General features: G+C 49.7%; 1 protein-coding gene and 1 pseudogene across 3 annotated transcripts in view; both read left to right on the forward strand.

The window, feature by feature from the left end:
• The first annotated feature begins 375 nt into the window (after positions 1-375).
• The window catches only part of POR (cytochrome p450 oxidoreductase), a 74,662-nt gene continuing 47,451 nt past the window's right edge, over positions 376-27,586 (forward strand). The window contains exon 1 of one of the 3 annotated variants that reach the window (XM_008018368.3): positions 376-493. Coding sequence is in view for 1 of the 3 variants with exons in the window: in XM_037990474.2 (XP_037846402.1) it covers positions 7,220-7,233 (14 nt within the window). In the remaining 2 variants the exon portion in view is untranslated. Of the gene's footprint in view, positions 494-3,005; positions 3,027-7,131; positions 7,234-27,586 lie in introns of those variants that run through there. The other 2 variants (XM_073012694.1, XM_037990474.2) reach the window with 2 other exon arrangements.
• On the forward strand, positions 7,681-8,656 carry LOC119621376 (ribosomal protein uL30-like; annotated as a pseudogene).

Raw genomic sequence — 27,586 nt, forward strand, 5'->3', positions numbered from 1 at the left:
AACCCAGGGAGACGACTTGGGCCTGAAGCCTCGCCAATTTCAGGTGAGGAAACAGGGCCGTGGAGGAGACAATGTGGCGATCACGAGCTAGCGGCGACCCGAAGGAGGAGGCTAGACCTGAGGGCGCACAGCTACGGTTCTGCGGTGACCCCTGGGAGGGTGGGCAGCCGGCCCAGTGAACTGCAGGGTCGGAGCTGTAGAAGCCGCAGCCGCTGTCGCCAGGCGACTCCGCCACCCCTGGAACAACTCACTTTCATTTCTCCGCGGGACGACCCTGCGGAGCCGCGAGGGGGCGTGGCAGGGCCGTACCAAGAGCGCGGATTTGCAGGGGGAAGCGCGGGGCTCCGGGAATGCGCGCGCGGCTCGAGTGGGCGGGGCGGCGGCCCAGTGGCCACGCCCTCACCCCCGCGGCCGGCGCGGGCGGTGGTAGCGCCTCAGTGGTGAGGGCCTGCGTCCTGCCCAGGTGCCCCAGAGAGCAGCAGGGCCGCCCGCGGTGAGTGCTAGCTTTCGCGGCGACAGCGGGGTGGGTGAGGTCGGGCCCCGGGACTCGGGGTTTGCCGGGCGCCTCAGTTCGCCGCGGCCGCCTGACTCTCCCCGTCGGGGTGGGCCCTCGGGCCGGGGCGCTGCGCGTTTCGCCCGACGCTCGGGCGGAAGGCATGGCTCCCACCCCGGCCCTCCTCCGCGTCGCCTTTTCCCTAGAGCTGACCTCCCGCGGCGGCCTGAGGGTCGACTTTTCCACAGCCTGGGCCGAGAAAGCCCGGCAGGCCCTCGGCTGAGGGTCGGGGCTCGGTATCTCAGGGCTCGGGGTCCAGTCCCCGCGCCGCCGCCCCCCACGGGCTAAGGCACTTTAACTCTCCGAGCCTCAGTTTCCCCATCTGTACGATGGGCCTCGGGAGGCAGCGAATTCTGGGGTACTTAACGTGAGAGGCGCTCGATGCATGCTAATTGGACCCAAATCTGACCCTGCAGCATCAGGTGGGCTGAGTGGAGGGATCACGAGAGCCCCCCAGTCCGGCCTGCATCCCTGAGGGCAGTGCCTCTCGCAGGCAGGTGTCTCGGCGGCCCCCACACACAGGTACTCGGCTCTCCTGGGGGAGCCGGGACACCCTTAGCTCGGGAGAGCAATTGGGTAAGAGTTCAAGGTCTGTTGGGCGCCAGGGGGAGGAGAATGGAGGTTTCGGTGAGCTTGACCTCGACTTTCTGCGTATTGTTTTTCAAAGCGAGTTACCCTTGTGTAAACTGGTGACCAGTAATAAGGAGTTTGGGGCTGTTTCAATGAAAGTGGCTGTCTCCTCTCTTAAACCCTTAAAGCTGCAGCCTTGCTTTCCCTCTGAGCTTGGCCAAGCTGGAGAGTGATGCCAGCACAAAGGGAGACAGGACTGGACTGGGTGGCCCTGGCTTGGCTTTGATTCTTGGCGCAATAGCAAGATACCTCCTGGAGCCTCTGTTTCCTGATCAGTGGGTCGGGTAGTAAGACAGCCACCCTGCTCTCCCTACAGGGTTAAGATTCTGAGGATCAAGACAGGGTCCTAGAAAGTGGCATGGAGAACTTTAATCCTCCTTGTAAGCAGAACGTTTATGGAACCCTCTGGAATCCAGTATCCCCCACCGTTGTTCACTGCTGTAATTCCTCAGGCCTTGTTTTATGGAGAAGGCATTGATTCATTAACCATTTGCAAGTTCTACCTACGGAAATCCCTTCTGAGTGGTTATGGGGTTGGCTTGGTCAGGAGAACAGCTCCAAAGGCCCAGTTAGTAAACCAGGGAACCCAGAAAGGTCCACTTCCTTTTTTTTGGGAGGAGGACTGTCTTAGGAGTTAGAGTGGTTTTTGAGCTACTTGTGCCCTTCATACCATCTAATGTTGGAAACTGTTTCGCTGAGCAGATAGCTTATTATAAAAAGTATTTGTACAACATCTGCATTTCAGACAATGGGATGCTAGCTGCCAGTTGTGTGGTGGTGTGGAAACTTAAAAAAATAATAGGTGGATTTGAAACGCAACAACCCAGGGATATTCCTGAAAACCGCAGCATTGACCACAGCCAATGAAAATCAGGTGTGGATCGTCCTGGGGAGTAGGAGTTTGCAAATGCCACAGAGGGTGTTTGCTGCCTGACAAACCTGAAGTTTAGGACCTGCTGTTGGTTGACTCTGAGTTGATCCACCCTTAACCCCTTGAAAATTAGGATCTGTGTTAGGTAAGTCTGTGCATAGTTGGGAGACAGGCCAATTGAAATCAAAACTGCTTGGCAAATCCAGAACGTTTACTCATGAAGTCCATGAACACTTCAAGTTAAAAATAATTTAACTCTTAAGGAACTTTTTTTTTTTCTGAGACAGGTCTCACTGTGTCGTGCAGGCTGGAGTGCAGTGGCGGAATCATAGCTCACTGCAGCCTCAACCTCCAGGATTCAAGCAATCCTTCCTCCTCAGCCTCCCAAATAGCTGGCACGCACCACCACACCCAATTAATTTTTAAAATGTTTTTGTAGAGATTTGGTTTTGCCATGTTGCCCAGGCTGTTCTCGAATTCCTGGGTTCAAGTGGTCCTCCTGCTTTGACCTCTTAAAGTGCTGAGATTACAGGTGTGAGCCACCGTGCCTGGCTTTCTTACTTCTTTCTTTCTTTCTTTTTTTTTTTTTTTCTGATGGAAGCTCATGAAGTTATAGGACCTTTCATGGTTCCAGAGAGACTGGCCCCCCCTACAAGAGCCTCAGCGTCCTTGTGCTTTAGGGAGGAGCCAGAGAAACAGAGGTCAAGCTCTGGCACTAGCACTGTGTGTGGCCTCAGCTGAGCGTGTTGGGATTTAACTTTTTATTATATGTCAGACTCACTTAAAAATTAAAGTTAGAAAAAGGTGAAACGGAGAAATGACAATTTTCTTTTTATTTTTTTTTTGAGGTGGAGTCTCACTCTGTCGCCCAGGCTGGAGCGCAGTGGGCTCCCTGCAGCCTCTGCCTCCTGGGTTCAAGCAATTCTCCTGGCTTGAATTCTACCTCAACCTCCGGAGTAGCTGGAATTACAGGTACCCACCACCTGGCCAAAGATTTTGTGCTCATTAGCACACAGTCTCCCAGGTGGCTACAGTCTTAAAAGACTTTAAAATGCCAATTCTAGGCTGGGAACAGTGGCTCACGCCTGTAATCCCAGCAGTTTGGGAGGCCGAGGCGGGCAGATCACTTGAGGTCAGGAGTTCGAGACTAGCCTGGCCAACATGGTGAAACCCCGTCTCTACTAAAAATACAAAAATTAGCCGGGTGTGATGGTGTGCGCCTGTAATCCCAACTACTCAGGAGGCTGAGGCAGGAGAATCACTTGAACCCGGGAGGCGGAGGTTGCAGTGAGCCAAGATCGCGCCACTGCACTCTAGCCTGGGTGACAGAATGAGACTCTGTTTCAACTCCCTCCCCCCTCAGAAAAACCAACTTGTTTTGCTGTGCAGTTTTGTCATCTGGCATTGGGCAGAAATTTGGACCTGCCAGGCAGGTGGGAGAAGAGTCACAGATCACTTACCTGCTTGCGCAGGCCACTGATCTGTACCAAACCTTAGTTTCTGCATTAGTAAAGTCGGAGAAACAATCTCCACTCCACCTGCCTCTGGAACAGCTCAGAACATGTTCCCTTTCAACAGTGGGTCCTTCTTCCTCTTCTTGGCACTGTTTGGATCCCTGTAGCATGACACACAAAAAAGCACACATTCAGCCTTAGGGTATATGTAGGTTCTGGTTCGGGCACTCGAGAACTCACAGGGAGGGAAGCAAGCCTACAATTCGACAAGAACGGCACGGTGTGTGGCATTCATTCTCAAGGTGATGGGGTGAGGCTTTTATTCGTGCCGAGCCTGCTGTTTGTTTCCACAGCAGGGCTCCAGGGAAGAGGGGATGTTGGAGTCGGGTCTCGGAGGATTGCTAGGAGTTCTCTGAGCCCACCCAGGCACACCAGCTCTGGGGGCGTGTAGGCTATAGGTTGCATGAGGCTGAGGTCGTGTGGTAGCACTTGTCTGAAATGGTCTTAGGAACCATGTGAAGAGACGGGGAGGCGTTTTAAAAGGTCAGGGCTATGTGACTAGCTCGGAACAGTGGTTTTTTTCCTTTCAGACAGAGTCTCACTCTGTCACCCAGGCTGGAGTGCAGGGGTGCGATCTTGGCTCACTGCAACCTCTGCTTCCTGGGTTCAAGCAATTCTCGTGCCTCAGCCTCCTGAGTAGCTGGGACTACAGGTGTGCGCCACCACGCCCGGCTCGGGAACAGTGTTCTCTTGTACTGAATATTCTCTTACTGCCTAATATCCTCTCTGGGTGAAGGAACAACCATTTGGGAAATTTTTACCGTGCCTAAATTTGTAATTGTACTGTTCTAGAGCTCTGCATCTTAAAAGTCTTTCCTCCCCAAGCGAGACGTTTACGTCAGTTGTGTTCTTGTTGGGATTAGTTTGCACACGCCTGTCTGCGTCTGTGTGTGTGTGCGTGTATGTGTGTGTGTATGCATGAGAGAGGGAGAGAAGATGGTGAAATTCCATGGGGCAAACCATGGTTCTTTGCAAATTGGTGGCTCCAGTTGGTTGGGTTCACTGGAGCCACATTCATCAGTTTGTTTCTTTCTTTGCTTTTCTCTCTATTTATTTATTTATTGTTATTTGTAGAAGTGGGGTCTGGCTATGTTGCCCAGGCCAGTCTCGAACTCCTGGCCTCAAGTGAGCCTCCTGTCTCAGCCTCTCAAAAAGCTGGGATTACAGGCATACGCCACCGTGCCCAGCCCAGTAACTGTTACTTCTGAATGCTGGGCGGTGTGGCAACTCCGTTGATGCTTAGATATGTTGTGAACAGAGCCCCGGGGAACCTGATCCTTCTGGTGGCTTGTGCAGCAAACTGTTGATGTGGGAAGCTTATTTATTTCACTTGTAAAGAGGTGACTTGGATAGGGGGATATCTAAGAACTGTCCTTTAATTGGAGTGCTGGAGGGTGTGGCATTCGGACCTCCTTTGCACAGCATCTGTACATAGCTGAGAGAATTGTACACGTAGTTTCCCGAAATGCGTCAGTTTCAAGGCTAACCTAGAACATGTTGGTGGCCAAGCTGTGGACTGTTCTCCAAGAGTTGAATTCTGTTTTTTTTTCTTGAGACAGAGTCTCACTCTTTCACCCAGGCTGGAGTGCAGTGGTGTGATCTTGGCTCACTGCAACCTCTGCCTCCCAGGTTCAAGCAATTCTGCCTCAGCCTCCCAAGTAGCTGGGATTACAGGCGCGTGCCACCACACCCGGCTAAATTTTTTTTTTTTTTTTTTTTTTGTATTTTTAGTAGAGATGAGGTTTCACTGTGTTGGCCAGGCTGGTTTCAAACTCCTGATCTCAAGTGATCCACCTGCCTCAGTCTCCCAGAGTGCTAGGATTACCAGGCGTGAGTCACTGTGTCCAGAATAAGAATTGAATTCTTTAGGAGACATCTGGTAGGAGAATAGAAGGGGAAAAATTGCCTTTTGTCTACTTGGATGTAGTAACGGGGAGGAAGATGGGGCGCTGTGGGGCGTGTCCTCTAACTTGGAACAGATGTAATTTATTTCTAGGTGAAAGTTAGGACCAGTGCTTAGTCATTCTATTTATCTACCCTTGTTTTATCTTCAGTACTTCTTCCTACAGCCCTGTTTCTGAGATCACATCACCTCTGCGGTGTTGATGCCAGTGTTCTTAGAGCACTGTGTCCTAGTGATACTTCGATCTTTGTGGGCATGCATCATCAGTGCATTGGGTAGGCCGGGTCTGTACAAAGGTTTGCAGGGTTGGTTGGGAACACGTGAACTGTGATCACCTTTCTGAACTCATGTGTAATGACCGTAGGTCACCTGGGGTGAGTTTTCAACACTGCAAACAGGGATGGCAGCTCTTGAATACACAGGAGAGTGTATTAACCAGTGGTGCCCGGGATCATTCAGAGTGCAGTTTGGCTGGTACACAGTCCAGGCATCAGAATATGTTCCAGCAGGTATTTGTGGTCTTGTGAAGAAAAGCCACTGTTGGTTTTGGTAAGGGGCTTCAGACCCTTACGAAACCACACAGTCTTCCGTGGACACGCTGGACGCATTCCTTAGATAATGTGATTTGCAAACTCAGGAGTCATTCAGTGTCATAGTAGTGATCAAAAGCTCCCGGCCCATGTCCCCGAAACCTCCACAACAAGAGCGCTGTCTGTCTGTGGCCTCACCGACTTCCTGGACTCTGAAGCTCCAGGGACAAAAGACACCTGTCCCTTTTCCCTTCCTCTCCATTCTGCGTCTCCCACCACCACCAAGTCCTGTAAGTTTTTAGTCTTTGAATCTTTTTTTTTGAGACGGAGTCTCACTCTGTCGCTCAGAGTGAAGTGGCACAATCTCAGCTCGCTGCAGTCTCCGCCTCCCAGGTTCCAGCCGTTCTCCTGCCTCAGCATCCCGAGTAGCTGGGATTACAGGCACGCGGCCCCGTGTCCAGCTAATTTTTGTATTTTTAATAGAGACAGGGTTTCACTATGTTGGCCAGGCTGGTCTCGAACTCCTGACCTCAGGCAGTCTGCCTGTCTCAGCCTCCCAAAGTGCTGGAATTACAGGCGTGAGCTACCACGCCTGGCCCTTTGAATCTCTTTCTACTGCTATGGTCTTACTGTAGCCCCTTGTCACTTCCTGCTGCACTGACCCTTAATTGACCCATAATTCTCCCTCTCTTTCCCTCCCCACCACGTCCCAGGATCTGCCCAAGGTACCATTGCTAGTTGATCTTGGAACCCTGCTTCTGTCACCCCTCCTTTCTCTTCACCCAGGCTGGAGTGCAGTGGCACGATTTGGCTCACTGTAACCTCCGCCTATCAGGTTCAAGTGATTCTCATGCCTCAGCTTCCCGAGTAGCTGGGACTACAGGCATGTGCCACCACACCCAGCTAATTTTTGTATTTTTAGTGGAGACAGGGTTTCACCATGTTGGACATGCCTTTCTCGAACTCCTGGCCTCAAGTGGTCCACCCTGCTCAGCCTCCCAAAGTGGTGGGATAATAGGCATGAGCCACTGTGCCCGGTCACTGTCACTGTCTTAATGCGTGTTTTCTTCTCCATCTGCTTTCATAAAGGATAAACAGTGACTTAAAGGTGTCTCATTCTCCCCTCTCTAGTGGTAATACGGTTGGACTAGAAGGTGGATTCAGTGAACAGGGAACCTCCCTGTCATTTCTGCAAGTGTAAGCTGGGGGCATAGAACAATGCCAGGCATAAGGTAGGCACTTGGATGAATGGGTGAATGAATAAATATGGTTTCTATCCCCCAAGTTTACTGCTGAGCTTTCTCCTGCATATTGACTGAGCTCAGATGTCAAAATTGGGTCTGATCTGTATCTTGTTTTTCTTTTTTTCTTTTCTTTTCTTTTCTTTTTTTTTTTGAGGCAGAGTCTGTCGCCCAGGCTGGAGTGCAGGTGCAATCTCGGCTCACTGCAACCTCTGCCTCCCGGGTTCAGGCAATTCTCGTGCCTCAACCTCCTGAGTAGCTGGGATTACAGGTGTGCGCCATCACGCCTGGCTAAAGTTTTGTAATTTTTAGTACAGATGGGGTTTCACCATGTATCACCATGTTGCCCAGGCTGGTCTCGAACGCCTGGCCTGAAGCAGTCTGCCCGCCAGGGCCTTCCGAAGTGCTGGGATTACAAGCGTGAGCCACTGCACCTGGCCTGATCTGTACTTTTGAAGATTATTCCAAGGTACAGTAGGAACTTTTGGTAGGATGTTAGTTTTCCATCCGGGTATAACATTTTGTGTCAATGGTGGGGTTGTGCATGATCAGTAGCTGCAGCACTAGAAAGATGGCGAAGCAGGAGCAAAGAAAAACCCCTTTGGCTCCAGAAAAATCTCCTGAAAGAGAGGAAGGCTTATCAAGCCCTCGAAGCTACCCAGTCAAAGCAGGCACTTTTGGCAAAGAAGGAGCAGAGGAAAGGAAAAGGGCTCAGGGTTAAGCGACTGGAATCATTCCTACCTGATTCCTGGCGGCAGAAACATGACAAGGTGCGTCTCAGACGATTAGAAGTGAAACCTCACGCCTTGGAATCGCCAGATAAACACTCGTTGGCCTTTGTTGTACGCATCGAAAGGATTGATGGTGTGAGTTTACTGGTGCAGAGAACCATTGCAAGACTTCGCCTAAAGAAAATTTTTACTGGTGTCTTTGTAAAAGTCACCCTCCAGAACCTAAAAACGCTGCGTATAGTGGAATCTTTTGTGACCTGGGGACTTCCAAATCTGAAGTCTCTCTGGGAACTTGTTCTGAAACGTGGACAAGCCAAGGTCAAGAATAAGACCATCCCTCTGACAACACAGTGATTGAGGAGCACCTGGGAAGGTTTGGTGTCATTTGCTTGGAAGACCTCATTCATGAAATTGCCTTCCTGGAGAAGCATTTCCAGGAGATCTCATGGTTCTTGCGCCCTTTCCACCTCTCAGTAGCCCGTCATGCTACCAGAAATAAAGTGGGCTTCCTCAAGGAGATGGGCACACCTCCATCTCCTGGGGGTGTGTGCATCAGTCAGCTCATCCGCCAGCTGAACTAGAGGCAGGTGCCAAACTGCAGTACATTTATCAATGAAGTGGAAGCATGTGTTGTTTTTTGGATGGGGGGGCAGGATTTTTATCAAGTATCTTCAGAGAAGATTATTTCCTGCTTTATCTTCAAAAACTGGAAAGGTCAAAGGAAAGACAGTGGCTGGACGGGCGCAGTGGCTCAGGCCTGTAATCCTAGCACTTTGGGAGGCCGAGGTGGGCAGATCACCTGAGGTCGGGAGTTTGAGACCAGCCTGACCAACATGGTGAAATCCCATCTCTACTAAAAATATAAAAATTAGCCGGGCGTGGTGGTGCATGCCTGTAATCCCAGCTACTCGGGAGGCTGAGGCAGGAGAATCGCTTGAACCCGGGAGACGGAGGTTGTGGTGAGCCGAGATCGCACCATTGTACTCCAGCCTGGGCAACAAGAGTGAAACTCCATCTCAAAAAAAAAAAAAAAAAAGGAAAGACAATAGCTTACGTTCATGGCAAGCACCTCTCATCACAGTCCAGTTCCAAGGAAAAATTCCAGCATTTTCTACATTGGCTGCTGCCTCATCTGAAATCACATTTCATGGAAGAAGGAGTCCTGCTTTGTTACATCTTCTATTCTAGGGTTTAATGTTGGTAAACGAATAACTCTATCATTTGTACAAGGCTCCCTAAGATTCCTGCAGCAGTTGACCAAGCCCAGGGACAGAATTGAATCCAGAGATTCCTGGGGCCTTGAAGAAGACTTGAAATACACATAGGAAGAAAGGCACAAAAATAAATATTCACTTGTCTCTGAAAAAAAAAAAATTGTGTCTTAAGTTCCTTCTGTAGTTGATAATTTATTCAGTAATAATTTTTTTTCCTTTTTTTTTTTTTTTTTGAGACGGAGTCTCGCTCTGTCGCCCAGGCTGGAGTGCAGTGGCCGGATCTCAGCTCACTGCAAGCTCCGCCTCCCGGGTTTACGCCATTCTCCTGCCTCAGCCTCCCGAGTAGCTGGGACTACAGGCGCCCGCCACCTCGCCCGGCTAATTTTTTGTATTTTTAGTAGAGACGAGGTTTCACCGTGTTCGCCAGGATGGTCTCGATCTCCTGACCTCGTGATCCGCCCGTCTCGGCCTCCCAATCAGTAATAATTTTATAATTGAAGAATATTCTGACTCTTTCTGAATCCGTCTAGATAAGTTACCTGGATGCTGAAGACTTGAATAAATTTGTTTATTTTAAAAATTCTAGGGCCTGGCGCAGTGGCTCATGCCTATAATCTTAGTACTGTGGGAGGCCGAGGTGGACAGATCACTTGAACCAAGGAATTCAAGACCAACCTGGGCCGCGTGGCAAAACACCATCTCTGTTTAAAAATTAGTGTTTTTAAACATCAGTGTTTAAAAACTAGCAGGGTGTGGTGGTGTGCACCTGTCGTCCCAGTTACTTGGGAGGCTGAGGTGGGAGGATCACCTGAGCCTAGGGAGGTCGAGGCTGCAGTGAGCCATCATCAGATCACTGCACTCCAGCCTGGGTGATAGAGTGAGACACCGTCTCAAAATATACAATCATAAAAAAAAAATAGAAAATTCCCAAAATAAATGAATAATAGAAAATTCTAGTGAAAATAAAAGGGGTTGAGTATAACCGTTGAGTGTCTGCACTGGGTGTTTCTGTCTCATGTAACCAACATAGCACTGTGAGGATGCTCATCCCGGAGACGGGCTATGGTAAATTGTGTGCCCAGGATCCCAGAGTGCGTAGGTGGCATATCTGGGTTTTGAACCAAGGTCTGTCGCCCTTTCGTAGCTCAACTGCTTTGTGAGTTTGTTGAATTTCAAGTTCCATGCTTTCCCCAACCAAATCAAAAACCGGAGGGGGAACTGAAAGCTGAGAGCCTAGTAATTGAGAGAAGGACTCTGGGAGGTGATCGTATCAAAAAGCCGTCCCAGGAAGCTCTTGTAATTGAGCACACAACTCCGCCCAGAGCTTCCTAGATGCCAGGGCAAAGAAGGATGGGATTACATAGCAAACATTATCGGAAAAAGGAAGCCGATCAGTTTCTCTTTAGTATTTTTCAGCTGGGTGCGATGACCCATGTCTGAAGTCCCAGCACTTTGGGAGGCTGAGGCAGGAGGATCACTTGTGGCCAGGAGTTTGACACCAGCCTGGGCAACAGAGAGAGAACCTGTCTCTTCAACAAGAATCCCAGCACTTTGGGAGGCCGAGACGGGCGGATCACGAGGTTAGGAGATCGAGACCATCCTGGCTAACACAGTGAAACCCCGTCTCTACTAAAAAATACAAAAAACTAGCCGGGCGAGGTGGCGGGCGCCTGTAGTCCCAGCTACTCGGGAGGCTGAGGCAGGAGAATGGCGTAAATCCGGGAGGCGGAGCTTGCAGTGAGCTGAGATCTGGCCACTGCACTCCAGCCTGGGCCACAGAGTGAGACTCCGCCTCAAAAAAAAAAAAAATTAGCCAGGCATGGTGGTAGGCGCCTGTAATCCCAGCTACTCAAGAGGCTGAAGCAGGACGATCACTTGAGCCTGAGAGTTCAAGGCTGTAGTAAGCTACGATTGCACCACTGCACTGCAGCCTGGATGATGGAGCAAGACCCCATCTTTAGAATTTTTTTTTAAAAAGTGCTTTTCCCTGGGCCTTTACACGAGGATCATTGAATAAAGCAATGGGCAGCAGCCCCTGTACTCAGCAAGTGTTTGTAGAGCGCCATATATATGCCAAGCTCTCTTCGAGGTGCCGGGACTACTGTTGTGTGTGGAAGAGACCAGCAAGATGAAACATGATGTTGGCCTAGGCCAGGGTGGAGGCGCTGTTTTCAAGAACAGGAGTGTTCCCACAGGTGACCCTTTCTGGGTCCCATCTAGATAAGAGGCTGAGAGGTTCAGGCTCAGTTGTAAATTCTGTAAGGGCATTTCTTTGGGAGGCGTGAGCAAGAGAATAGAATCAGAGTGATTACTTTAACAGGCGGGAGTGAAGCTTGAGAATCTGGCAGAGCGAGGAGCGATCTTGTGCCAGAGTGAGAGGCAGCCAGTCCAAAGTGAAGGTTCTGAATCTCTTAGTACCTCCCACGTGCAGTGTCCTGCTTTTTTTCTTTTTTCTTTCTTTTTTTTTTTTTTTTTAAACACAGGACACTTGCTCTGTCACCCAGGATCATTGCTCACGGCAGTCTCAAACTCCTTAAGCCCTTCCAAGTAGCTGGGACTACAGGCATATGCCACCATGCTTGCCGGTCTTTCTTTTTCCCTTCCCCTTTCCCTTCCCCTTTCCTCAGAGATGGGGTCTTGCTATGTTGCCCAGGCCGATCTCAAACTCCTGGGCTCAAACGATCCTCCTGTTGACCTCCCAAAGTGCTGGAATTACAGGCATCAGCCACTGTACCTGGCCCCCTGCCATTTTTCCTGTGAAATTTGAAAGGGTTTCTTGCCCTTTAGGAGGTGATTTCAGGCAGGGCCAAGAGGTCTTAGAAAGCAGCACGGCTCTGTTCCCATGCTTCTTCCGGGCGGAAGGGCCAGTGTGCCGTGCCATGGAGGGCGAAGCATTGACTCTGGTCTGGGAGATTCTGTTCATTCAGTCATTCAGCAAACAAATACTGAGTGCGGACCGTGGTGGCTCAGGCTTGTAATCCCTGCACTTTGGGAGGCCAAGACAGGCAGATCACCCGAGGTCGGGAGTTCAAGACCAGCCTGACCAACATGGAGAAACCCATCTCTACTAAAAATACAAAATTAGCCGGGCGTGGTGGTGCATGCCTGCAATCCCAGCTGCTTGGGAGGCTGAGGCGGGAGAATTGCTTGAACCGGGGGGCAGAGGTTGCAGTGAGCTGAGGTTGCGCCGTTGCATTCCATCCGGCCTGGGCAACGAGAACGAAAGTCCGTCTCAAAAAAAAAAAAAGGCCGGGCGCGGTGGCTCAAGCCTGTAATCCCAGCACTTTGGGAGGCCGAGACGGGCGGATCACAAGGTCAGAAGATCGAGACCATCCTGGCTAACCCGGTGAAACCTCGTCTCTACTAAAAAATACAAAAAACTAGCCGGGCGAGGTGGCGGGCGCCTGTAGTCCCAGCTACTCGGAAGGCTGAGGCAGGAGAATGGCGTGAACCCGGGAGGCGGAGCTTGCAGTGAGCTGAGATCTGGCCACTGCACTCCAGCCTGGGCGGCAGAGCCAGACTCCGTCTCAAAAAAAAAAAAAAAAAAAACAGCAGCAAATATTGAGTGCCCATGTTATGCCAAGTCTGATGAGCACCAGGGTTACAGGGATGCAGAATAGCTCCACCCAGACATGAGACCAATCCCGTGTCCTTCTGCAGGGGTTATGTCATCTTGGGCAATGCTGTCCTCTGATGATGTGCCCAGGATGTCAGCTGCAAAATGAACCCCAAGTCATCCAGTGAGGCTGCGTCTACCTGTAACTTCGCCGTGTCCTAAAAAGGTCTTGAAGGGCAGACAGATGGTTGATAGAATAGCTCTGGAGACCGTTGCCCTGGGTTTGAATCCTGGTTCCACCATTTATTGATTCCCTGATGTTGGACAAGGAACTTTAACCTTTGTGATAATTACAGCTCCTGTACATCAGAGCATTGTTGTAAGGATGAAATGAAATAGCAGACTGTCATATTGTAAGTGCTTACCACATGCTGTTATTACATGTACATTACATTATAAGAGGGAAAAGTATTCTGTTAGACAACTCACTCTGTTCATTAGTTAAAAACAAGTCAGGGCCGGGCTTGGTGTCTCACACCTGTAATCCCAGCACTTTGGGAGATTGAGGTGGGCTAATGGCTTGAGCCCGGGAGTTCGAGACCAACCTGGGCAACATGGCGAAACCCCATATCTTTTTTTTTTTTTGGGACAGAGTCTCACTCTGTCGCCCAGGCTGGAGTGCAGTGGCGCGATCTCGGCTCACTGCAAGCTCTGCCTCCTGGGTTCATGCCATTCTCCTGCCTCAGCCTCCCGAGTAGCTGGGACTACAGGCGCCCGCCACCACGCCCGGCTAATTGTTTGTGTTTTTAGTAGAGACAGGGTTGCACCGTGTTAGCCAGGATGGTCTCCATCTCCTGACCACGTGATCCGCCTGCCTTGGCCTCCCAAAGTGCTGGGATTACAGATGTGAGCCACCACACCCGGCCGAAACCCCGTCTCTTACAAAAAATACAAAAAATTCACGGGGCTTGGTGGTGGGTGCCTGTAGTCCTAGCAATGCAGGAGACTGGGCTGTGATCACGCCACTGTACAGCAGCCTGGCTGACAGAGTGGGACCCTGTCTCAAAAAAAACCCAAAAAACAAAACCAGGTCAGGAGTGAGGAGTGACTGCTGATGAGTGTGGGATTTCTTTTTGGAGGTATGAAGATGCTCTGGAATCTGGTAGTGGTGATGCTTGCACAGTGGGTGAATATAGTGAAAACCACTGAATTTTATACTTTAAAATGATGAATTTTATGGTGTGTGAATTCTGTCTCAGTTCTTTTTTGTTTGTTTGTTTGTTTTTTGAGACTGACTCTTGCTCTGTGGTCCAGGCTGGAGTGCAGTGGCCCAATCTTATCCCACTGCAACCTCTGCCTCCCGGGTTCCAGTGATTCTCTTGCCTCAGCCTTCTGAGTAGCTGAGATTACAGGCACCCACCACCATGCCCAGCTAATTTTTGTATTTTTAGTAGAGACGAGGTTTCACCATGTTGGCCAGACTGGTCTCAAACTCCTGACCTCAAGTGATCCTGCCTGCCTCGGCCTGAGGCATGGGCCACTGCTCCCAGTCTCTATCTCAGGTTTCTTTCTTTTCTTTTCTTTCTTTCTTTTTTTTTTTTTTTTTTTTTGAGACGGAGTCTTGCTTTGTTACCCAGGCTGGAGTACAATGGCACAATCTCCACTTACCACAGCCTCCACCTCCTGGGTTCAAGCGATTCTCCTGCCTCCGCCTCCCGAGTAGCTGGGATTACAGGCACGCACCGCCATGCCCAGCTAATTTTTGTATTTTTAGTAGAGATAGGGTTTCACTATGTTGGCCGGGCTGGTCTTGAACTCCTGACCTTGTGATCCACCTGCCTCAGCCTCCCAAAGTACTGGGATTACAGGTGTGAGCCACCGCGCCCGGCTTCTATCTCAGTTTTTAAAAATCAGGTTTATAGGTCATGAGTTCTTGAGCAACTAGCTTCCCACCAGTTGTGCTACCCGTTCCCTGTCACCTTGAGCTAGTCCTGGACACCTGCAGCAGCCATACGTTCACTGTGTTTCTGGGCTCCACACGTTTCTAAGCCCTCTTGAAGTTAACTTTGGGTAATGGTCTGTGAGAGGAAGTGATGTATGTCACTTCTGAATGGAAGCATTTAAGAGCCAGGGCCGGGCCTTCCAACAATCTTCTTCCCATCAGGACGGCCCCGGAAGTTGTACATTGAGATGGTGGAATGACAAGAGAAAAAGCTGCGTGAACCACTGAGTCACCTTATGGAGGCCAGGGGCCTGGCGGAGTCACCCTGCCCACGCTAGACGTTGCTTAGAGTTCAGCGTGAAGCCATGCAATGTGGGTCACTGCTCAGGAGGACTTTTTTCTAGTACTGTGGCCTGGAGGACTTTCCCTGTAGCCTGTCATGCAGGTGTACTATGTGATGTGGTGGGTCTCTTTTCTAACCGGAAGTCCCAGCAGGTGCAGCAGAGCTGTGGTTCTCCCAACCCAAGCACATCTTCACAGCTCGCTGCAGTCAAGTACGCAGCTCTCTTGGTGGTGTCTGACAAATGGAGCATGAAGCCCTCAGTCTAAAGGAGCATCTTGGGTAACCTAGTGTACCTGTCTCGAGCAGCAGGCATGGTACAATGTCAGGCCAGCACCAAAGGATTTTGTCTTCCTTGTAAAACAACATGGGGCCATAGAAAGCTGTATGGGAAATCTTGTAAATGGTGTAATAATTATAATGTGTTTATAGACGCCGCATGACAGTCCTTTTTCACCGTAGTGATGGGATCTAATTATGACTGACTCGTTCGTGTTGTGGGTTTTTAGTAACCCTACTACCCACATTCTAGAATTTAAATACATGCTATGAATATCCAAGCACAAGCACAGGTCACAGAGATGACCTAGAGCTGGTGCTCAATACACTTTTTTTTTTTTTTTTGAGACTGAGTCTCGCTCTATCGCCCAGGCTGGAGTGCCGTGGCACGATCTCGGCTCACTGCAACCTCCGCCTCCCGGATTCAAGCGATTTTCCTGCCTCAGCCTCCTGAGTAGCTGGGATTACAGGGCGTGCACCACCATGCCCAGCTACTTTTTGTATTTTTAGTTTCACCATGTTGGCCAGGCTGGTCTTGAAGTCCTGACCTCAAGTGACCTTCCCACTTTGTCCTCCCAAAGCACTGGGATAACAGGTGTAAGCCAACATGCCTGGCCTCAATACACAATTGATTGACACCAGCCTTAAATGCATAGCAATGACCTAACACCAAGGTGAAATGCAAGCAGTGCCGGGGAGGGAATGACCAATATGGTACCCTCTGAGGCCTCAGCCCATGGGCCGTCTGGCCTGTCTGTCTCATTAGTACCATTGTTCCCTGCCAGCTTGTGAAAGAGCTGGTTTGAAACCACTTGTTGGACAGAAGGAAGCCACCGACCAAGACCTGTTCTGTGGGTGAAGCTGTCGCCCAGAGCACCCCCCGTGGCTCCCTGGTCCTCTATGCACTAGTAGAAACTCAGTTTTTGCTGAATGGCACAGCCCACTACTAGCTGAATGCGGGGTGGCAGTAGCCAGCATGAGAACCGCCAAGACCATTGTGAGCCAGGAGTTGGGCCACCCCTTCCTTGTCTAGGGTTGCAACAAGAAGTGACAGAGAGAGTCCCACAAGGTCTTTACGTCTCCCTCTATAAGTTGTGGAAATTTCAGTAATTTGCTTGGTCCTTAGGTCTTTGAATCTGAATCTATAAAATGGATGAAATAATATTTCTCTAAACAGGTTTATCATATGAATCGAAAGAAATTGTAGAAAGTGCCTAACCAGGCTGCTTGGCATGTAGTAGGTGCTGAGTGAATGTTGGTTGCATTGCTTGGCTCCTGTTTAGTGAGTCTGCAGTAAACACAGTGCTGTGTAGACTAGGCAGGCCTTTCTCTCTTCTGCAATTCTGAGTGCTGCTTCTTAAGAACCAAGGGTACTAACCCTTGTTTTAGAGACATTCAGAAACTAGCCAGGCGTAGTGGTGTGCGCCTGTAGTCCCAGCTCCTCGGGAGGCTGAGGTGGGAGGAGTACTTGATCCCGAGAGGTAGAGGTTGTGGTGATCTGTGATTGCACTACTGCACTCCAGCCTGGACAACAGAGCAAGACCCTGTCTAAAAAATAAATAAACAAATAAATAAATGTAAACACAGAAATAGAAAACGTTTATACTGACAGAGTCTCGCTCTGTCGCCCAAGCTGGAATGCAGTGGCACGATCTCAGCTCGCTGCAACCTCCACCTCCCGGGTTCAAGTGGTTCTCATGCCTCAGCCTCCCAAGTAGCTGGGATTACAGGCACGCGCCACCGTGCCTGTCTTATTTTGTATTTTTAGTAGAGACAGGGTTTCTCCATGTTGGTCAGGCTGGTCTCGAACTCCCGACCTCAGGTGATCCGCCTGCCTCGGCCTCCCAAAGTGCTGGGATTACAGGCGTGAGCCACCTTGCCCAGCTCTTATGTATGTATGTATGTATGTATGTATGTATTTATTTATTTATTTTGAGACAGAGTCTCGCTCTGTCACCCAGGCTGGAGTGCAGTGGCCGGATCTCAGCTCACTGCAAGCTCCGCCTCCCGGGTTCACGCCATTCTCCTGCCTCAGCCTCCCGAGTAGCTGGGACTACAGGCGCCCGCCACCTCACCCGGCTAGTTTTTTGTATTTTTTAGTAGAGACGGGGTTTCACTGGTTTAGCCAGGATGGTCTCGATCTTCTGACCTTGTAATCCGCCCGTCTCGGCCTCCCAAAGTGCTGGGATTACAGGCTTGAGCCACCGCGCCCGGCCATGTATTTATTTTTTAAAGACAGGGTCTTGCTCTGTCACCAGGCTGGAGTGCAGTGTTGGGATCATATCTCACTGTAACCCCCAATTTCTGGGCTCAAGTGATCCCTTCACCTCAGCCTCCTGAGTAGCTGGGACTACAGGGGTGCACCACCACACCTCACTATTTTTTAAATTTTTTGTAGAGATGGGGTTTCACTGTGTTGCCCAGGCTGGTCTCAAACTCCTGGCCTCAATCGATCCTCCTGCCTCAGCCTCCCAATGTGCTGGGATTACAGGCATGAGCCACTGTGCCTGGCCAGCAACAATATTTATAACAGCCCCCAAGAGGAAACAATCCAAGTATCCATCACCCGTTGAATGGATAGACAAAATGTGATATATCCATACAATGAAATGTTACTCAGGCATGAAGAGGAATGAAGGGCTGATGCATGCTACAACGTGGATGGACCTTGAAGACATTATTCTAAGTGAAAGAAGCCAGTTACAAAGGGCCACTTATTATGTGATTTTATTTATTTATTTATTTTTTTATGTATGTATGTATTTATTTATTTGAGACAAGAGTCTCCCTCTGTGCCCAGGCTATAGTGTAGTGGTGCAGTCTTGGCTCACTGCAACCTCCACCTCCAAGGTTCAAGCGATTCTTCTGCCTTAGCCTGCCGAGTAGCTGGGATTACAGGCGCCTGTCATCACACCTAGCTAATTTTTTAATATTTTTGGTAGAAACGGGGTTTCACCATGTTGGACAGGCTGGTCTCGAACTCCTGTCCTCAAGTGAACCTCCCGCCTCGGCCTCCCAGAGTGCCGGGATTACAAGTGTGAGCCACCGCGCCCAGCCTGTTTTTCCTTTTAAAGCCGTGACCCTATTTTCCCTTCTGGCCTTGGTGTGTGACCTCTTCCCCTCTCTGTCACCTGCCCTTTTGAGTCCCTTTCCATCAGAGAGCCCTCCTTCGCCACTACCAGACTCACCCACACGTGGATTGGCTCCCAACCTCTGTTTATTTTGGCAAGGAGATACAGATGTGTCTTCCACCAGAGAAGCAGAGGCCACTACTCGGTTCAGTTTGCCCTCCCTGGTGGGCACAGGTGTCACGGCCTCCCTTAAGTGCTTATTAATTCCTGTGTTTCAGCTTTCTCTCCTTCCGCCCGCTGCTAGGCTTCCGTGCGCAGAGTGCTTTGTGGAATTGCTCCTGTCTCTTCAGCTTAGCAGTGTGCCTTGAAGAGGAAGAGCTGCAGAGAAATGTTGAAAATAAATTGCTTTTTGAAAAATAATTTGACAGTAAGTCAGGGACCTTAAAAATATTTATTCCCTTTGATTCAGAGATATTTCTTTTTTTTTTGTTTTTTTTGTTTTTTTTGTTTTTTTTTTGAGACGGAGTCTTGCTCTGTCACCCAGGCTGGAGTGCAGTGGCCAGATCTCGGCTCACTGCAAGCTCCGCCTCCCGGGTTCACGCCATTCTCCTGCCTCAGCCTCCCCAGTAGCTGGGACTACAGGCACCCGCCACCTCGCCCGGCTAGTTTTTTGTAATATTTAGTAGAGACGGGGTTTCACCGTGTTAGCCAGGATGGTCTCGATCTCCTGACCTCGTGATCCACCCGTCTCCGCCTCCCAAAGTGCTGGGATTACAGGCTTGAGCCACCGCGCCCGGCGATTCAGAGATATTTCTAAGACAAATTCAGAAGTTCTTTTTTTTGAGACAAATTCTGGCTCTGTCCGCCCAGGCTGGAGTGGAGTGGTGCAATCTTGGCTCACTGCAACCTCCTCCTCCCAGGTTCAAGTGATTCTCATGCCTCAGCCTCCCGCTAGCTGGAACTGCAGGTGTGCACCAACACACCCAGCTAATTGTTGTATTTTTTGTAGAAACAGGGAGTTGATGTGTTGCCCATGCTAGTCTTAACCTCCTGAGCTTAAGCGATTTGCCTGCCTTGGCCTCCCAAAGTGCTGAGACTACAGGCGTGCACCACTGCGCCTGGGCCAGAAATTCTATTTTAAGGAACTTATCAGCGGCTTACAAAGACTTATGTTGAAAATATATCAATCCTGTTTTTCATGACTTTTTTTTTAAACAATTTTAATTTTTTTTTCTCTACTAGAAAATGCACTAACTTGATATTGTAATAGTGAAAATATAATGACATTTGAGAATTTATAACAAGAGAAAATGTTCACAATTTAGTATATGAAAAGAAGTAGAACAAAATTATGTGTAGTATAACACTAATCATGTTAAAAGGATGGCTGGGCACACTGGCTCACACCTGTAATCCCAGCACTTTGGGAGGCCAAGGTGGGTGGATCACGAGGTCAGGAGTTTGAGAACAGCCTGACCAACATAGTGAAACCCCATCTCTTCTAAAAATACAAAAATTAGCCACACACGGTGGCAGGCAACTGTAATCCTAGCTACTCAAGAGTCTGAGGCAGGAGAATCGCTTGAACCTGGGAGGTGGAGGTTGCAGTGAGCTGAGCGAGATGGCACCACTGCACTCCAGCCTGGGCAACAGTGAGACTCCATCTCAAAAAAAAAAAAGTATGTCCTGTAATATACATGTACAAAACTGGTAGAATGAAACCAAATAAAAGTTTGGATTATGTTTTCTTTAATTTTATGTTTTAAAATGTAGCACATTGGCCGGGCGCGGTGGCTCAAGCCTGTAATCCCAGCACTCTGGGAGGCCGAGACGGGCGGATCACGAGGTCAGGAGATCGAGACCATCCTGGCCAACACGGTGAAACCCCGTCTCTACTAAAAAATACGAAAAATTAGCCGGGCGAGGTGGCGGGCGCCTGTAGTCCCATCTACTCGGGAGGCTGAGGCAGGAGAATGGCGTGAACCCGGGAGGCAGAGCTTGCAGTGAGCTGAGATCCGGGCACTGCACTCCAGCCTGGGCGATAGAACGGGACTCTGTCTCAAAAAAAACAAAAAAACAAAAAAAAAAACCAATAAAATGTAGCACATTTTCTTCACTAAACATGCTTTTAAGTTTTTTAATTGACAAAGTTGTATGTATTTATAGTGTATGGCATATTGTTTTGAAGTCTGGTAGAATGGCTCAATTGAGCTAATTAACATATGCATTACCTCACACCTTTTTTTGTGGTGAAAACACTTAAAATCTACTCTTAGCAGTCTTCAAGAGTACAACACATTGCTACTAACTATAGTCATGTTATACAATAAATCTCTCTTTGTTTTTTTTTTTTTTTTTTTGAGCAGAGTTTCGCTCCTGTTGCCCAGGCTGGAGTGCAGTGGCACAATCTCGGTTCACTGCAACTGCTGTCTCCCAGGTTCAAGCGATTCTCCTGCCTCAGCCTCTGGAGCAGCCAGGATTACAGGCACGTGCCACCATGCCTGGCTAATTTTTTGTATTTTTAGTAGAGATGGGGGTTTCACCATGTTGGCCAGGCTGGTCTCTTAACTCCTGAACTCAGGTGATCCACCTGCCTTGGCCTCCCAAAGTGCTGGGATTACAGGCGTGAGCCACCACACCCAGCCTCAGTAGGTTTTTTGAACTGTGTTTAATTTTAACTTTTTGTTTCGAAATAGTTTCAGATTTGCGGAAAAGTTGCAACAGTGCCAACAATTCTTGAGTGCCCTTTACCCAGATTTCTCCATTGTTAATATTTTACCATATTTGCTTTATCGATGTGTGTGTGTGTGTGTGTGTAGATATATTTTTTCTTGAACTATTTGAGAATGAGTTGCAGATATGGTGCTTGGTTACTTCTAAGTACTTCAGTGTGTATTTTCTACAAGGCAAGGACAGTTTTTAAAATTTATTTATTTATTTATTTATTTATTTTATTTATTATTATTTTTTTTTGAGACAGAGTCTTGCTCTGTCACCCAGGCTGGAGTGCAGTGGCCGGATCTCAGCTCACTGCAAGCTCCGCCTCCCGGGTTTACGCCATTCTCCTGCCTCAACCTCCCGAGTAGCTGGGACTACAGGCGCCTGCCACCACGCCCGGCTAGTTTTTTGTATTTTCAGTAGAGACGGGGTTTCACTGTGTTAGCCAGGATGGTCTCGATCTGCTGACTCGTGATCCACCCATCTCGGCCTCCCAAAGTGCTGGGATTACAGGCTTGAGCCACCGCGCCCGGCCTATTTATTTTTTTTACTTAAGCAAAATACAGTGATCAATAGCAGGAAATTAACATTGATATTCTGTGTTGTCTAATCATAGAGTTTCTTTACATTTTGCCATTAATATCTTTTCCATCAGGAAAAAAATGTTTTTTCCTGGTCCACGACCTCAAAGAGTGTGTGTGTGTGTGTGTGTGTGTGTGTGTGTGTCTGTGTCTTAGAACACTCAGTCTTTATCTTTCATGCTCTTGACAGTTTTGAAAACGTAAGGCCGTGTCTCTGTCAATGTCTCACAGTTTGGTTTGGGTTTGTCTAATGTTCCCTCATAACAAGATGCAGCTTCCACCCTAGGCAACAGAGTGAACAACAACAAAAAAAAGAGGTGACCTGGGTGCTTTTGATACCCTACATTCAGATGTGGGAGCAAAGAAATGACTTAAAGTTGAAGTTTGTATTTAAAAGGGAAGCAGAGTGTAAGTTTGGAATATCTGCAGCCTGGCCATGTGACAGAGAAAGAAAAACCTTTTTCAAGAGAATTCAAGCAGGCTGTGGAGCAACCACTTGCTAGAGCGATTTGCAGATTTAAAAAGGAGCCAAGTGCTGATAGCCAAGACTGGGGGGAAAAAAAGGCCTTGAAGGCGTTTCAGAGACCTTCCCTGCAGCCCTTCCCATTACAGTTGTGGAGGCCTATGAGGGAAGAATGCTTTGTGATTCAGGCCCAGGGCCAGGGCCTCGGCTGCCCTGCACAGCCTCAGGACACTGCTCCTCACATCCCTGGCCACTCAGCCTCCAGCCTTGTCTCAAAGGGGCCCAGATACAGCTCAGGCTGACCGCACTAGAGGGTGAAAGCCATAAGCCTTGGTGGCTTCTATGTGATGGTGAGCCTGTGGGTGGACAGAGTGCAAGAGTGAAGGAGGCTTGGCAGCGTCCACCTAGATTTCAGAGGATGTATGGGAAAGCCTGAGTACCCAGGCAGAAGCCTGCTGCAGGGGCAGACCCCTTACTGAGAATCTCTGGTAGGGCAGTGTAGAGGAGGAATGTGGGGTTGGAGGCCCCATACAGAGTTCCCACTGGGGCACTGCCTAGTGGAGCTGTGGGAAGGGGGCCACTGTCATCCAGACCCCAGAATGGTAGATCCATCAGCGCCTTGCAACCTGTCCCTGGAAAAACCACAGGCTGTGAGAGCAGCCTTGGGTTGAACCCTGCAAAGCCACCAGGGCAGACCTGCCCAGGACCTTGGGAGCCCACCCTTTGCACCAGCACGTCCTGGATGTGAGACATGGAGTCAGAGGAGATTATTTGGGAGCTTTAAGATTAATGACTGTCTGGCAGGTGCGGTGACTCACACCTGTAATCCCAGCACTACGGGAGGCCGAGGTGGGAATGCAGTGGCGCTATCTCGGCTCACTGCAACCTCCACTTCCTGGGTTCAAGCGATTCTCCTGCCTCAGCCTCCCAAGCAGCTGGGACTACAGGCACCCACCATCACGCCCAGCTAATTTTTGTATTTTTAGTAGAGACAAGGTTTCATCATGTTGGCCAGGCTGGTCTCGAACTCCTGACCTCAGGTGAGCTGCCCACCTCAGCCTCCCAAAGTGCTGGGATTACAGGCGTGAGCCACTGTGCCTGACTAGCGGAACTGGTTTTTTTTTTTTTTTTGAGACGGAGTCTCGCTCTGTCGCCCAGGCTGGAGTGCAGTGGCTGGATCTCAGCTCACTGCAAGCTCCGCCTCCCAGGTTTACGCCATTCTCCTGCCTCAGCCTCCCGAGTAGCTGGGACTACAGGTGCCCGCCACCTCGCCTGGCTAGTTTTTTGTATTTTTTAGTAGAGACAGAGTTTCACCATGTTAGCCAGGATGGTCTCGATCTCCTGACCTCGTGATCCGCCCATCTCGGCCTCCCAAAGGGAACTGGTTTTTTAATTGAGAGGGTTGGTACTTCTTCCTTCCTGCCTTTGTCCAAGGGCTGCTCGGGGCGTGTGTGTGTGTGTGTGTGTGTGTGTGTGTGTGTGTGTGTGTGTGTATTTCAAAGACAGAGATCTGTGTTTAAGTATTAGGTCAGACGGTTGGGATTTTTCACCAGGCATCATCACCCATCAGCCAGCTCAGATTAATTAACATTAATTTGGTTGGTCTGTTCCCAGGACCCTGGGGTGCAGGCACTTTCTGTCATTAAGTCTTTGTGACCCAGCCTTGTGTGACACATCTCCCATGATGGGGAGCCACGCCCACAACAGCGCATTCTGTGTTCAGACTCCTTTATTAGAACGTCTTTGCTTGGAGGGGATATAAACCTCTGTCCTCTGTGACTACTCCTATTTCTGAATGCCAGGCCTCTCCCTTTAGCAGTTTTCTGACTATCTAAAACAGGGATCAAGTACCTCTGAATCTTCTTTTCTTAGGATTAACCTGTCCAGTTCCTTTACTGTTTCTTTTTCTTTCTTTCTTTTTTTTTTTTTTTTGGAGAGAGTGTCTCTCTCTCCCAGGCTAGAGTGCAATGGCACAATCGTCATGGCTCACTGCAGCCTCTAACTCCTCGGCTCAAGTAATCCTCCTGCCTCAGCCTCTTGAGTAGTAGGGACTACAGGTGCACGCTACCACACCTGGATAATTTTTTTTTTTTTTGAGATGGGGTCTCACTTTGTTGCCCAGGCTGGTCTCGAACCTCTGGCCTCAGCAGTTCTCCAGCCTTGGCCTCCCACAGTGCTGAGATTACAGGCGTGAGCCCCTGTGCCTGGCCTACTGTTTCTCTTGTGACAGGTGTTGGGGACTGGTCCCTAGGGCCACTTTCTGACTGTTGCAGTTTGTCTTTGATGTTCAATGCGGAACACATTTGGAATTCTATTAAAGAATCCTTAGCATGCATTCCCTTTTGGGGAGGCCATGTTGACTTCGGCCCATCCCATTCTCGTTTCGGTAAAGGAGGAGGGAGTAGCAATGTCCATGCTGTGGGCTTGCTGCCATGGACTTGCTATAGGAATTGTAACACACGCATGTGGTGTGGGGTGTAACACCATATTACATGGGGTATGGGGGGGACAGCATTCTGATTGCCTCCAGGTGATCTCTCCAGACTGTCGCCCCTGCACTAGAGGCAGAAGCTGACTTCAGAACTGATCTGCCCAGAATTTGAGAAAAGTAAAGCAAGACCCCTGGCTCTCTCTGTTTCTCTTTTCTATATTTTTATTCAAAATTAATTGAGGCAATCAGCCAGGCATGGTGGCTCATGCCTGTAATCCTAGCACTTGGGAGGCCAAGGCAGGCGGATCACTTGAGGTCAGGAGTTTGACACCAGCCTAGACAACATGGTGAAACCCCGTCTCTACAAAAAATACAAAAATTAGCCAGGCATGTTGGCGGGTACCTGTAATTGCAGCTACTTGGGAGGCTGAAGCGGGAGAATTGCTTGAACCTGGGAGGCGGAGGTTGCAGTGAGCCTAGATTGTGCCACCGCACTCCAGCCTGGGGACAAGAGCCAGACCCTGTCTCAAAAAAAAAAAAAAAAAAAAAGCCCGGGTTTGGTGGCTCACATCAGTAATCCCAGCACTTTGGAAGACTGAGGGAGACAGATCACCTGAGGTCAGGAGTTTGAGACCAGCCTGGCCAGCATGGTGAAACCCTCTCTCTACTAAAAATACAAAAATTAGCCAGGCCTGGTGGCAGGCACCTGTAATCCCAGCTACTCTGGAGGCTGAGGCAGGAGAATTGCTTGAACCTGGGAGGCAGAGGCTGGAGTGAGCTGAGATCGTGCCATTGCACTCCAGCCTGGGCAACAAGGGCAAAACTCCATCTAAAAAAAAAAAAAATTGAGGCAAAAGTGGGGATGGTCAAGAGGATGAAGCAGCATGAATTCCTATGGAGAGTTTTGTGCCTGTAAATCACCTTGTGCCACCTTTTAATGTTGACACTGGATTATATCCATGCAGTGCCCTGGAGCTTAGAGGAACTGTGGGCTCACCTCCTTGGCATTCAAGCCAGGGAGCCGAGGCCCCAGAGATGCTGCTAGAAGCAGGCACAGGGAGCTGCAGCTGCAGCATCAGCCCCTGTGGGCCTGGTCAGCTCAATTTGTGCTGAGTCATGCCCGCTGTTCGCCCGCTGTCCCCCCCCCGCCCCCCCCGTCATGCTTGCACACATCTGACTCAGCAGCTGCCTTCCTCTTTCACGTCATTGCATCGGGCGCGTGCTGGTCATGTGTTTCTAAATTAAGTCCTGTTGTGTGGGAAAAAGGCCATCAGCTGGGGGCATTTGGCCATCTTCAGTGGAGAACGTTCTCCAGGACATCTGGGTCAAGGCCCTGTGACTGCATTGATATTAGGGGTGCAGGCATCGTTGTATAGTCTTACCTTCTTGTAGCAGCATTCTGATCACACCACCCCCTTGCCCTGTCCTCACCAGCTTCCCCGGGGCCAAACACCTTAGACTGGCATACAGACCCCTAGGCCCTTACACACTCATCTGGGTGTCTCCTTTAAAAGTTTATCTCGGCCGAGTGTGGTGGCTCGTACCTGTTATCCCAGCACTTTGGGAGGCCAAGGTGGGAAGATTGCTTGAGCCTAGGAGCTTGAGACCAGCCTGGGCAACTTAGTGAGACCCCATCTCTACAAAAAAAATTTAAAAATCAGCTGGTATGGTGGTACATGCCTATGGTCCTGGCTACTCAGGAGGCTGAAGCAGGAGGATTGCTTGAGCCCTGGAGTTGGAGGCTGCAGTAAGCTGTAATCACACCACTGCACTCCAGCCTTGGTGACTCCAGCCTGTTCAGTGAATGAATGAATGCTTGTCTCTTACTTGCCATCTATGCATCTCCACATATAAACACATCCCGTTGCACCACACTTGAGTTACCCCAGACCCCGAGTTTCCCGTGTTCTAGGCTCTGGTACATGCTTCCTCTGTCAGTAGCTTCACTCATCCCCCTAATCTGACCGGTGGACCCTGATCATTCGTCACAATCCAGCCCGGATGTTGGCCTCTGGGCGCCCCTTCCTTGACTGTTTCAGACTGTTATGCCTGCTTTTTCCTTCCAGCTCTATTTCCCCTGCGCCTGGCCTCCCCATGCAGCCATGACTGCTGGGATAGGTCTGCCCTTTCTCATAGCAGGAGAGCACCTTGGGGCAAGGTTGGCGTGTCCGCTCCTGCCTGAATCAGCACAGTTCCCAGCATGCAACAGGTGCTCCTCAGCTGTTTGCTGCATGCGTGGACGTAAGAGTGACAGAGGCATGTCCTTCAACATGACGTTTTTGTACCTGAACATTGTCTAGAGGCTCTTCCAGACTGTAGGCTCTGTGGAATTAGGAGGCTGCCTGCCTCGCACTCCCTGGCATCCTTAGTGCTTTGGGCCCCATGGGCCAGCGGAGCCCTGGTGCGGGTTCCAGGCCTGCTTTGGTGGGAGTGCTCTGGGCCTTTAGCCACACAGAGCAGTAGCTTGCAAGGCTTGGGGAGCACATCTCCAGCACATCTAAGAATCAGGAAGCAACTCAGTTTCTGGAATGGATTTCACAAGTCTGTGAATAAGAGGGCCCCACAGGCCCTGCTCAACAGCCTTCTTTCATTTATTATTATTATTATTATTATTTTTTTTTTGAGACGGAGTCTCGCTCTGCCACCCAGGCTGGAGTGCAGTGGCCGGATCTCAGATCACTGCAAGCTCCGCCTCCTGGGTTTACGCCATTCTCCTGCCTCAGCCTCCCAAGTAGCTGGGACTACAGGCGCCCGCCACGTCGCCCGGCTAGTTTTTTGTATTTTTTAGGAGAGACGGGGTTTCACCGTGTTAGCCAGGATGGTCTGGATCTCCTGACCTCGTGATCCGCCCGTCTCGGCCTCCCAAAGTGCTGGGATTACAGGCTTGAGCCACCGTGCCTGGCCTATTATTTTTTTAAATACAGAAGATGCTAGTCTTCAAAGAACCTCTTTACTCTTTTACTCTTTTTCTTTTTTTTTTCGAGACAGTCTCATTCTATTGCCCGGGCTGGAGTGCAA

This window comes from Chlorocebus sabaeus, chromosome 28 (assembly GCF_047675955.1).
Source record: "Chlorocebus sabaeus isolate Y175 chromosome 28, mChlSab1.0.hap1, whole genome shotgun sequence".
In the NCBI taxonomy this organism is placed as follows: Eukaryota; Metazoa; Chordata; class Mammalia; order Primates; family Cercopithecidae; genus Chlorocebus; species Chlorocebus sabaeus.